This window comes from Ailuropoda melanoleuca, chromosome 12, assembly GCF_002007445.2.
Source record: "Ailuropoda melanoleuca isolate Jingjing chromosome 12, ASM200744v2, whole genome shotgun sequence".
Classification (NCBI taxonomy): domain Eukaryota; kingdom Metazoa; phylum Chordata; class Mammalia; order Carnivora; family Ursidae; genus Ailuropoda; species Ailuropoda melanoleuca.
The window spans coordinates 21,548,736-21,561,053 of NC_048229.1; the positions used below are offsets into that span (position 1 = coordinate 21,548,736).

The window sequence follows — 12,318 nt, forward strand, 5'->3', positions numbered from 1 at the left end:
GCGAACCGGCAGGCCACGCCGCACAGCGGCCCAGGCGTGAACTCGCCCCCTAGCGCGGGCGGGGGCGGCGGCAGCACGGGCGGCGGCAGCGGAGGGGGCGCCTATCCGCCGCAGCCTGATTTCCAGCCCAGCCAGCGCACCTCGGCCAGTAAGCTGGGCGCGCTGTCGCTGGGCTCCTTCAACAAGCCCAGCTCCAAGGACAACCTGTTCGGTCAGAGCTGCCTGGCTGCACTCTCCACCGCCTGCCAGAACATGATCGCCAGCCTCGGGGCCCCCAACCTCAACGTGACCTTCAACAAGAAGAACCCGCCCGAGGGCAAGAGGAAACTGAGCCAGAACGAGACCGACGGCGCGGCTGTGGCCGGTAACCCGGGCTCGGATTACTTTCCCGGAGGGACTGCCCCTGGGGCCCCAGGGCCTGGAGGCCCGTCGGGGACTAGTAACAGCGGCTCCAAAGCCTCAGGGCCGCCCAACCCGCCCGCCCAGGGGGACGGCACCAGCCTCTCCCCAAACTACACCCTGGAGTCAACGTCCGGGAACGACGGCAAGCCGGTCCCCGGGGGCGGCGGCCGGGGACGGGGTCGAAGAAAAAGGGACAGTGGTCACGTGAGCCCCGGGACCTTCTTCGACAAGTACTCGGCGGCGCCAGACAGCGGGGGCGCGCCTGGGGTGAGCCCAGGGCAGCAGCAGGCGCCCGGCGCAGCCGTCGGGGGAAGCTCCACGAGCGAGGCTCGCGGGGCTCCTACGCCTCACGAGAAAGCGCTCACGTCGCCGTCGTGGGGGAAGGGGGCCGAGTTGCTCCTGGGGGACCAGCCCGACCTCATGGCTTCCCTGGACGGCGGGGCCAAGTCGGACGGTAGTTCCCCGCACGTGGGCGAGTTTGCCTCGGACGAGGTGAGCACCAGCTACGCCAACGAGGACGAGGTGTCATCCAGCTCCGACAACCCCCCAGCCCTGGCCAAAGCGAGTAGGAGCCCCCTGGTGACAGGCTCGCCCAAACTCCCTCCCCGTGGGGTGGGCGCTGGGGAACACGGACCTAAGGCGCCCCCGCCCCCGCTCGGCCTGGGCATCATGTCTACCTCTACCAACACCCCTGACAGCTACGGCGGCGGGGGCACGGGCCATCCTGGCACGCCGGGCCTGGAGCAGGTCCGGACCCCGACGAGCAGCAGCGGTGCACCGCCCCCCGACGAGATCCACCCCCTGGAGATCCTCCAGGCGCAGATTCAGCTGCAGAGGCAGCAGTTCAGCATCTCTGAGGACCAGCCCCTGGGGCTCAAGGGTGGCAAGAAGGGTGAGTGTGCCGTTGGGTCCTCGGGCGCGCAGAATGGTGACAGCGAGCTGGGCAGCTGCTGCTCCGAGGCCGTCAAGAGCGCCATGAGCACCATCGACCTGGACTCGCTGATGGCAGAGCACAGCGCCACCTGGTACATGCCCTCCGACAAGGCCTTGGTGGACGGCACGGACGACGACAAGACGCTGGCACCTTGGGAGAAGGCCAAACCCCAGAACCCCAACAGCAAAGAAGGTATATGCGCTCATTCCCTTCTTATCTCCCCCAGACCCGCCCCCATCCCCATCACAGGCCTTAGCCTAGCCTGGAGTGCTCCATTGGAGGGGACGATCCCTTGGGGTTAGGAGGGCACGCACCCTCTTAATGCCCAGCTCAGCCCTGGACACCCTCCCTTTGGTGACAGCAAGGGCTCTGTGGGCAGATCCCCCACTTCCACACCTCCCACCCCCCAGGTGCTGCCAGGTGGATTCTAGTTCCACACCCAGGTAGGAACTTAGATGGTGGCCCTGTGGGGATTATTTCAAAGTCCCTTCACCAAGTTGTAGCTGAGTTGCCCGGTGCTCAGAGGACAAGGCAGGCCCCCTTCCTTTCACACCAAGGCCCCCGCTCACCCTTAACACTCAGGCTGGTTCCACTCTGTAGAAGTTGCCAGCCTGCTCCCCCCTCTCCCCTCTCCTGCCAGGACACCTGGGAAGTTGTGTTAACAACCTTCCCACCTTTTCCTAGTCAGCCAACCTCCAGCTTGAGTTCCCTTCAGTGGGCCAGCATCTTTAGAAAAAAAAAGAAAAGTTACCAGGCCCTGGTGTCAGCAGCATCACTCAGAGGCAGCGCCTAATTTGACATTTGTTCCTAATGAATAGCTGTTTTGTCTCTTCTTAACTATTAAGGTTTCATTGGAAACCTGGAGACCTGTCTGGTTGTAGGAGGCCGGCGGGCTTTTCCTGGTTGCAACTCCTTGACATTTGGGTGGGGGGTGCTGGGGCTGGGGTGGGGTCTGCTTGGCAGAGGCCGGACCACTCAGCCAGGGCATCATCTGTGTTTGGGGATATGGATATATATTCTTAAGACACAAAGGACCCGCGTTTGTCAATATCTCGCCTGGCTTTGGTGACAGATGTCTGGTCCCAGCTCTTGTTTGCATTCTAAGCACTCCCTCCCCACCAGGCCTGGAGGCCTTTAAGATGGGTGGGGTGGGGGTTAGCAAAGGGACCGCCTTTGCCGTTAAAGTAATAACAGTTTTGTTTTTCACTGAAAGAGGACTGGACTGCAGTAGGTAACCGTTTCATTTTAATGGGGGCCTTTCTTTTTTTCCCAGATAATTGCTTCTTAAAATTAGGTAACATCATTCCTCTTCCCCCCCCCCCCCCCCCCCAATTCCTACCTTNCCAATTCCTACCTTTTTCTTTTAAACCCTAGATGCCTTCCCTAGGCTTCACGGGGGCTGAATATTACTATGGAGCCAGCGATTGAACCCTGTCTTTAAAAACAGACGTCCCCTGATTCTTGCTCTTAGAGTTCTTCTCCTCTGTCTTCCTTGGCCTGGGCCTCTTGCCCCTGGGTTTAAGGTGCCGGTAGGTTTTAGGAGAATGGGCTGGAGGAGGAGGAAGGAGGAAGGGGGAGGGCAAGCGCGGCCAGGGAGTTGGGTGGCTCAGAACTCCGGGGGCTTTCACCGCTGCCATCCCGGGTAGCGTTCCCGCTTAGGTTTTTCTAATTCATGAATGCGGCCTCCCTGCTTTTCTCTTTGTTCGCCTACTGCCCAGCCCGGGACGCTGCTCTCTCATTTGAAGCCTGCTGTTTAGCATGCACGGCAGACGCTGCGGCCAGCATCAGCATTCTCCAGGCTTCTCCCAGGCAAGGCCATAAATTGGTTAGTTTGGGACCCTCCGCTTCTTCTCCCTGGTTTCCCCCCGCTTCCTTTTTAAAATGGACTTGGACGCAGCATCCTGCTTGCCCGGCTCCCGGGCCCCCCACCCCACCCCCAGTCTCTTTTATTTTCTTGTACACAACATCTCGATCCTATCGGATCGATAGCTGGTTAGCACAAATCCCAGCCCCTGTCATTTCTACCTGGCTTGGCCTGGCTGCCCCTCCCCCTCCACTCCTCCCCCCCTCCCAGTAATTAGGAACATATTGGCCAAAATAGGGTGAGAAAAGTTTTTTTAAAACCCCTGATTTTGAGAATTAATAAAGGAAAACCAGTAGCCCTCGGCCTGCAAGTCTTCCGAAGAGCCTTCGTAGATGAGATAGAGAGGAATTGAGTGGTTTTAAGATTTTTTTAAAGGTGTCACAGAGCCCTCTTGCGGGGGGGGGGGGGGGGGGGGGGCCCCCNTCCCCCTAATCTTCCTTCAGAAAAAAAAAAAAAGATGCAGGCTGTGAATGAAGAGATGTCATTAAAGATACGTTTTGTTTTGTTTGTTTCATTATCACAGTCAGAGGAGGGAAAATATTTTTTTGGAAACAGATGCTAGTCATTTGAGGGTTGATTCCGTCTTGTAAGCTAAAGGCAGCCCTCCCTTGCACAGCGGGGAGGCGGGGGGACAGGGACTTCCTTCAGGGACGGGCTGCTGGGCTGGCCTCCTCCCTGGCATCGCAGGGACACCCACTTGACCTCCTTTGTTTTCCACTCTGTGATGTGGGAAGGACAGTTTCCTCGATAAAGCCCCGAATTGAGGTCACTTGCAGCTTCTGCAGCCTTGGGGCTGCTAGTTAAGGCTTTATAAGGTATCTGCATCCGATTCCTGCTCCCTTACTGGTAGTAAATAAGGATGATTAAACTTTTCATTATGATAACACCCTGCAGTTCCATCTGCACATGTTGTATAAATAGGTACACAGAGCCTTCAACAGCCCCCCGAGTCCCCTGGCTGAAAATCAGTGAAGTGTGCCACTTCGAAATAGAGGCGGAAAAAAAATTTTAAAGTACAACGTTCTGCTTGTCCTTAAACAGGCCCATGGGCCCCTCAGCCACGAAGCGGGGTGTCCAGCAGCTTCGAACACGCCTTCTGGAGGTCCCAGCCCCCCGCCAGTACCTTCTCTCCCACCCCCTTTCAGGCAAAGCCCATTTTTGTAATGATATTTTATTTTGTCACGCCGTAAAACACACCAGGACTAATGTGATTAAATATTAACACCGTTTCTGAAATTCTTCGCTCCAATGACAAAGTATGAGTCGGTATTTAACAAAATGATCTGTGCTCGGATTGGTGAGAACAGATCAGTCTTCAGCCCCGCACAAGCCCTGTAGTCAGTGGGACGTGCCCAGATTGTCTTATGGGGTTTAGATGTCCTTTGGAGGGGAGGGAACTCAAATGGCAAGTTGTAGTTCTCAGGCAAAGGCCAGGCCAGAATCACGTGTGATGATGATTTTTTTTTTTTAAACCAGGTAAGCAGGCTTCTCCAAATTATGCTTCTCCTGACTTCTTAACCCACCCCACAACTTTTACATAATGAAACTCCTCATCTCATCTTGAGGTCCTGTTTGCACAAAGTTGGGGGGGGCGGGGTAGGGTGAGGCTGTGCTGGGAGCAGGGGGGAGCCAGCCTGAGTCTGGCTCTATTCAGGCATCTATTAGATCAGTGAGGATGACACGAATTTGAGAGGAGTTGGCAAAATCGTCCACCTATCTTGGTAATAGGCGTGTGGCTGTGGAGGAATCCCAAAACAGAGAAGGAGGAAAAATGAGGAATTGTAGATAAGAGGGTATTAAGTCTGAAAAAGTACGTCCCCCCCCCGCCCCTGCCCCTGACGATCTTCAAAACTTGAATTAACTGTATTCTGTAATAAGTTTACCCTTGCCAAACTTCCATTCCGTGGCTTGCTCCCTGTCCTGAAATCCAGAGCCGTCTAGAAAACGTTCCTTCACACACATTGAAATAGGAGAGGGCTCCGTGTCCGCCGTGCTTGCAATCCTGCCGTTTTTGGAAGTATGATATTTTTACAGTGATGCGGGAGAAATTTTTGGAATTTCATGCCTCTCTGAGTGTGCCGGTCGGAACTCAGTAAGCAGTGCTGAGCAATAGTGGGCAGGCAGGATTGGGACCCTGAGTTTCGTTGATGTGGGGCAGGCTTGGGGGAGGGGGGGAGGCCCCAGGGCTGCTTTCCTGAGTAGTTTCCCCCACTCCCCACAGCGTGGAGAGAATTTTTTCGGCTCACTCAGACTTGTTTGGGGAAGGCTTTCCCTGGGAAATCACCCAGCGCGGGTTGCCTGCCTTCGGAGGAAGATGTAACCCAAAACTTCGCAGGTGTTAATCAGGGGTAATGTAAACAGATAGGAGCCCCCTTTGTGCCGCTGACGGTCCAGCCTGCTTGCTCCCTGGCTAGTCCGGGACATACTACTCCTGTTCTTTGGTGCTTGTTTAATATTTCATGGCTGTAATAAACCTGTCTCCTTTGCCCGCCCTCCGACATAAAACCCCAACTTAGCGCACATCTGCAATTATGCATTTCTGCTAAATATTAATAAAGGACAAGGATTTTTAAGGGTTTGAGGCTTATCGGTGTTGAACTTGTTAATGGCTTCTATCACTGGATTTTTCTGCCTGTTTTGATTTTAAAGAGCCGCTGCCTTCTGATAGATCATGGAGACCTATATTCTTTCCTATGTGTGTGTTTATATGTAAATGTATAAATAGATAGAATTTTCGTAGATTGAAGGGCTTTCCTCAAGGATTGCTTTCTTTAATATAAATTCATTTACATCTCTTGTGAGGCCCTTCAGACCGGAAGTGAGGGGCTGTTGAAATGTACTTCTGTTTTATTGAGGTTTCTAGGAAGGGAGTGAGGGCTGCTTAATCTAATACTTCTTTCTAGCAATGAAATTCTATGATTCCTGATATGATTTTGTTTGCCTGACAGAGGTATTTAAATTTCCACAAAGAATCTTAATAGGTCCTGAAAAACAGATCCTGCCCTCGCCAAGAAGTTTCCTGATACCCTCTGCTGATGTAAAATATACATCTTTAATAAACAGTCCGGGTGGACCAGGTGAAATCGGAGGAGGGAAATTCGTCCCACTCTGGCGGGACAAACTTGAGCATATCCTTGGGATTTCACGGGATCTCCTGAACTCACTCGGCGCTGGAGGAGAAAGCAAAATCACCTTTCTCTCCACTTGAGTGACAATCACGTAGGGTCATGTTCTTTGTCCAGGGAGGGATCTACTTTGCCAAAGGCACTTAGGAGATAAATACTCCTGGTAAGGAATACTGCGTTTACCTCTGGCTAATTTTAGAGAATAAAAAGCTATAGCTTTTATGTCATGGGATCAAATGTTGGGGGAGTGGACAGGGGCAGCCAGGCCTCCCAGCAAATCGCAGTATAAAACCCCAAACCTTCTAATGGGTCTGTCCGGGAGGGCCCCCCCTGTAACCCAGCGGGTGTACCTCCTGTCCTTCCCTCTCTGCCCCCTGTTTATGCCACCCAAATATTCGGTCTGGAGGGGCTGGAATAACCAGCTTCATCATTTTGACTCAAGTCGGGATTTTGACTTGCCGAGCGATGTGTTTGTTTTAGGACGATGTCTATTTTTAGGCCCAACTTGGGTGGACAGATTTGAGTGTGGGTTTTGATTGCTGGTGGCGGAGATGTTGGTATATACATGAGTGCGTGATTGAGAAGAGAGACATTTGGTGGAAATTTTTCAAGCTTCCTCACCTTCTCGAACCCACGGAAGCCAAAGGAAGTGGTCTGGGGGCCGGCGTGAAAGAGTGTGGCCGAGGTGGGTGTCGGCTCTGGGTCTGCCTGTAGCCCACGAGGGGAAAGCAGGGCCCCCTGCAATTCAGTGTGTGAAGGCGCCCCCCCCTCCGTGCCCCACGCCCCACCCCAGCACAAGCACATATACATATGCATGGCCCNCCAGCAGGGGTCTGTCTCTAAAAGCACAATGGAGGCGCCTGGGTGGCTCAGTCGGTTAAGCATCAGACTCTTGATTTCGGCTCAGGTCATCATCTCAGGGTCATGGGATCTAGCCCTGTGTCAGGCTCCACACTCAGCAAGGAGTCTACTTGACATTCTCTCTCTCGCCCTCCCCCTCTGCCTCTCCCCCCTCCCCCTCCCAGTTGTGGGAAGCGGACGCTGCTTCTCATTTATGGAAATTCCTCTCCTTCATTGTAATCTTTTGGTACCAACATGGAGGAGCCGACGACGCCGGGCTTTCGAATTAGTCACGGCCTTGCCTTCGGGGACCCTCTGTGTAACAGCTCAGTTGACAGTCCCCAACTCAGCGCCACACGGGGCCCTGAGACATTGTGAATGGGACCTGAAGGGAGAGATGGTTCTGGGACCCTGGCACCTTGGCCCGATGGGTAGCCCAGCGAGGAGGGGGCCCTGAGCGCTTTCAGATGCCTCACCATGACGCGACTAGAGGCACCCAGCACCCAGCGCCCGGCCTCAGCAGGGCAGCCCGTCACTTGAGAACGTGGGAGAGGAGATGGCCTCGGTCACAGCGTGTACATCAGGGACAACAACTCCAAACTCACTCTGTGACCAGGATGGAAAGGCAGAGTGCGGTTCCATTGACTTGAGTGTGGAGGGCTGTCGGAGGGACAGCATTCCCATGGGGTGTAATTCTGATAGGACGCCACGGCCCGCTTTGTTTGCTGGCCTGCATTTTAATCAGCGGCCTCCAAGGTTTGGGAAGCAAAGGAAGGGTCTGCTCCAACATGGTGTTTGCCCAGAAAGAACCCGGGAGAGGAGGCAGTGGAGAAACTTGCCATGGGTTTCCCCGTGCCTTGAAATCGAGGGGCTGTTTTGGGGTTCTTGATAGCTTTGAGCTTTGGCCCGACGAGGCCACGTTGGGCTGGCACCCCTGGTACCTACCGAATTGGGTGGTCCGTCGTAGCTACGGCATCCCAAATTCTCGTTCTCCTTCCTGGCTGAAAAAACTCTTCCATTGCGAAGCTGGATCAGAGAGAGAACTGTTTAGCGATGGTGTGCGTATCCTTCCATGATTGACACATCATCGTGTGGACCCAAATGCCCTTTTAAACATAAAGGCAATTGAACAGTTTTGGAGGTCTGTGTGCATTCGCAGTAACAAATTGGCTCTCTCTGCATGTCCCAGAAGGAACATCTGACATGGAATAGATTTGTCCAAAAAAGGGGGCAACCCTCAGCAAACACCCTAACACAGACTCACCTTGTAAGAAAGCAGGTTTGTAGTGTTCCGATCTTTATGGCTCAGATGTCCAGCGAACTCAGCCTGCCCCACTTCCCCAATTGCTGCTAGGATCCACCGTGTGACCCAAACCCTCTGTCTTCCTTCCCACCTTCCTTCCAGCTCTCTAGAAGATTTGGGCTCCTTGTGAACTGTTGGGCCCTGGGATTCTGATCCCTCTAGCGGTCCCTGGTTTTCTGGGTTGCAGGCTGACTTATCTGTGCCAGTGTATGGTTTGGGTGAAGGAAATGTGCTGGACAGTGGCTTGGGGAAACAGGGAGACCCTTGGGCAAAGCCATATTTGGGGCCCATGGCTGTGGACATCTTTGGAAAGTCGAGGGCTTTGAAGGCCGCCCCCTCCTCCAGAGGGAACAAGATCTTGCTTTTATCTGGCGTGTGTCAAAAACCATCTCCACGGTTACTCAGCAGTAGACAGCGATTGTCATGCCTTTGGAGGAAGCGCAGACTAACTTTGGTGCCGAGGCACTTGGCCGCCCCCACGTTCCCCATTTCCCTCTTCCAGCAGCCTGTCTTGGGAGAACAAAGTGGCTCGTAGATGCGTTCGATTCTGAGGATTTAAAATTAGATTTTCCTTCTCGTTACTGATAATGATTTAAAAAGTGTTTGGGCACCAAGGTTTAATTTGACCCGAAAGCTCGGGTCCGAAGTGTCCCTGGAGCAGACCCGGTCTCGGGCCGTTCTGATGCCGCTGGCTTAGGGTGGTGTGCGTGGGGAAACCCATCTGCCCCAAAGCTGAGGGCCCCAGTGTGGCGTGCCTGGCTGTGTTTGGGAGCTCCTGGAACGTGAGGCGACAGCTAATGAGTGAACCCCTCCATACACACTTGCACGCAGATGCACGCATAGACGCGTGCTCGAGTCAGTGCACGCGCACACACACACCCTGCTCCCTGTTCATCCAGTCATCAGGGCAGGGTGGGATGTCAAAAAGATATGACCCTTTTCAGTTACTGGGAAGCAGTGTTTTCAAACGCCGTTGGATCTGGGAACACAAGTATTGTCGAATGATTGGCAATGACCACCAGGAATAAAATACTTCTGAGGGACCATCTTATGATCAGAGAGGGGGTGGGGAGTCCGAAGAAAACATAGCCTGCTTTGAAATCTCCAAAGCTCGGCCTTCCAGAGAAAGCGAGGGGCTGGTTGGGAACTCGCTGAGGAGTCAATGGGCTTTACCCCGTCCGCGTGGGCTGTTTGAAAAGTCCTTGCGAACAGTAGGGCCCAAGGCCTGACGTGTATATTCCGCTCTCTTTTCCTGTGCACTGGAAAGCAGAGAGAAAAACACCCCTCGTTGGGAAGACTGAGATGGGGGTGCGGTTTATTTTCTTGGGGCCGGTGGGGGGGGGCGGTAGGAGAGGGGTGGGTGGAGCGGGGAGAAGTGTGTCCATATGAATCAGAATGTTATTTACCAATACTTGGGGTTTCAGGAGTGGCAAATAATTTCTAAATGTGGAAGTCATTTATATAACACTTCCTGGGCGAGGCTGGGGGTGAGGGGATTGCTTGGGGGCTGTCGTCGGCCATCACAAAAGCACGTGAAGTTATAGTGTGAACTTCCCCACGCCCGCAGATTTTTGGGGGGAGAATGTAGACATGGAGGACCCAGCATGGGACCGATGACCGAATGGTGGGTCTGTTAGCAATCAGAGCCCGATTTTGTTTAGATAGTGGCCGAGGCAGACGCACAGAGTGGGGGATGGGAGTGGGGCGCGTGGAGGATGAAGACACAGATGGGCCCTGGGTTGGTCAGGGCCTTGTAACGTGCTTGTGACCACCTTCTCCTGCCGAAGAGTTGGCCCCATGTGGCCTGTTGCCGATGTACCAAGTTTCGCAGATGAACCCAGACCTTTCCATTAAAGAGGGATGATGGGAGTGGGAAAAAGGAGCGACCTTTCCCCTGGTGACCCCATAAGGGGACCACTGAGGCTTCCCTCCCAGCACCCAGCCCCTTTGGGGATCATCTCACGGGCAGGTCCCACTGCTTTGAAACGCAAGCAGCGCCCTCCTACACAATGTATATTTTTTTCCTTTTTCTGAATGGTAGGCAAAAACGGAACGAAAGTAAGTGATGAATTCAGCAATAGGAAGATTTCCCTGACTCGAGATAAGCCAAGTGTGGAAAGGAGCTGCAAGACGTTTGGGTCTCCTTTCTCTTCCTCTTCGGGAGACCCACGGTCCAGCCATCAGCAGCATGGAGTGCTTTTGTAGGGAGGCCTAATTGGCTCAGAACAAATTGACCATTTTCATCCCCTGCACTGGAACTTTTGGTGGTTGTTCAGTATTTGAGGGAAGAGAGGCTGTGGCCCAAAATTTGGCTTTTTTAAACAAGAGCAATTTCACGATCCTTATGCCGTGACTATTTCTAAATTGTCTGGGCATAAAGCTTTGGATGCCTTTCGCCGGTTTCTGTTCGTGCGTGTGCACACACATACACACAGGCCTGAGAAGTCTTCATAAGAAATGAAAAAATAAATGGGTTTCTTCCCTCCCCCCCCCCCGCCCCAAAAGAAGCTCATACAAAGTTTTAGCTCCTTTCAGTTTTAAGTAGAAGCTTATTGATCTCAGTATGGTCAATTTTTGCCCAATTTGTAATCCTGTTAGGCCTCCAGGAGAGGCATGATTAATTTACTTGTACATTTCACTATTTGGGGTCAGTTTAGTTAATAAGCATTTATTTTGTGCTCAGTGTGAGACGCATTTTGCTGGGATTACAGTTGTGGGGCTGTGTGCGTGCACGTGCATGTGCGTGCGTCCGTGAGGCTGAACATGTACGCTAAGGGTCCTGGCTCCCCCAAGACAGAATAAAGACCCCCAGTTGCAGTTCCCACCACCTCCCCAGGACAGGAAGAGAGAGGCGAGTGGCCCCTTCAGCCATCACTTGTCGGGAAGGAGGGAGAAAAAGCCCAATTGTCCAGCAAACCCAGCCTCCCAGAGCCTTGGAGACAGCCAAAGAACGTGGGTTTCCTCCTGGTGTCTTGGTCCCTGGAAAGTTTTCGAGCATTACTTCTTAATTGACTGGGAGCTGAGCACTGACATGGAGAAGACTTAAGAATCGTAAACCTTTTTGGAGCACCCTCCATGCCGCTCTCTGACAAATGGTGGTGCTGGGATGTGCGCGAGCGTAACTTTTAGGGAAACGCATGGCTTGATTTCCAAAGAAGGAAGAAAAAGTATGCATAAGTCTTGAAAGCTGGGACAAGGGAAAACAGAGCCAAACAGCCCGCAATTTGGCCTCTCTGAACAGTGAATCTCAAAAGGGGAGCGTGTGTCATCTTGATGGTGCAGGCTCTTTGGCCCGGCATCTCTGGGTACCCCCCTCTTCCTCCCTGGGCTCCCCATAGCCTTCCTGTCTCTCTGCTTCCAGATGATGGGTTAAAATTCCACTTCCATTATGATTGGCTTTTTTTTTTCTTTTTAAAAAGATGGGTCTTGGCCATCACGGTTTTTGAGTGAATGATTTACCGAGCACACCCCCCACCCCCCATTTGCTTAATTCCACGCACATCAGTTTCCACGGAGGCCTTGCCTTTGCGGAGCAAGGGCAGGATGGAGTATTTTCGGCGTCGAGCCAGCCTGAAATGAACCTGAGTCACCGAGGAAACGGGCATTTGGAGAGATGAGGATACAATTTCTTTTTTTATGTGGGCCCGTTAAAGTCTAATGGACATTGGTGTCTGGCCTTAAATTTGGAGAGGGTCTTTATCTAACCCTTAAAACTAGAGTCATTTCCTGTAATTACGACACCCCAGGCTAGACCACTAAATCTTCCAGAAGCTCATCTGGAAGACGGGGGCGGGGGGTGGAGGTGGGGGGTGGAGGGACAGAGGGGGTGCACACCTGTTACCTGTATCGG

The 12,318-nt window shown here is 53.2% G+C and overlaps 1 protein-coding gene across 1 annotated transcript in view; it reads left to right on the forward strand.

Moving 5' to 3' along the window:
* The window catches only part of MN1 (MN1 proto-oncogene, transcriptional regulator), a 48,575-nt gene that overhangs the window by 3,526 nt on the left and 32,731 nt on the right, over window positions 1-12,318 (forward strand). The window contains exon 2 of the mRNA XM_034638032.1: window positions 2-1,528. Coding sequence (XP_034493923.1) covers window positions 2-1,528 — 1,527 coding nt within the window. The remainder of the gene's footprint in view (window position 1; window positions 1,529-12,318) is intronic.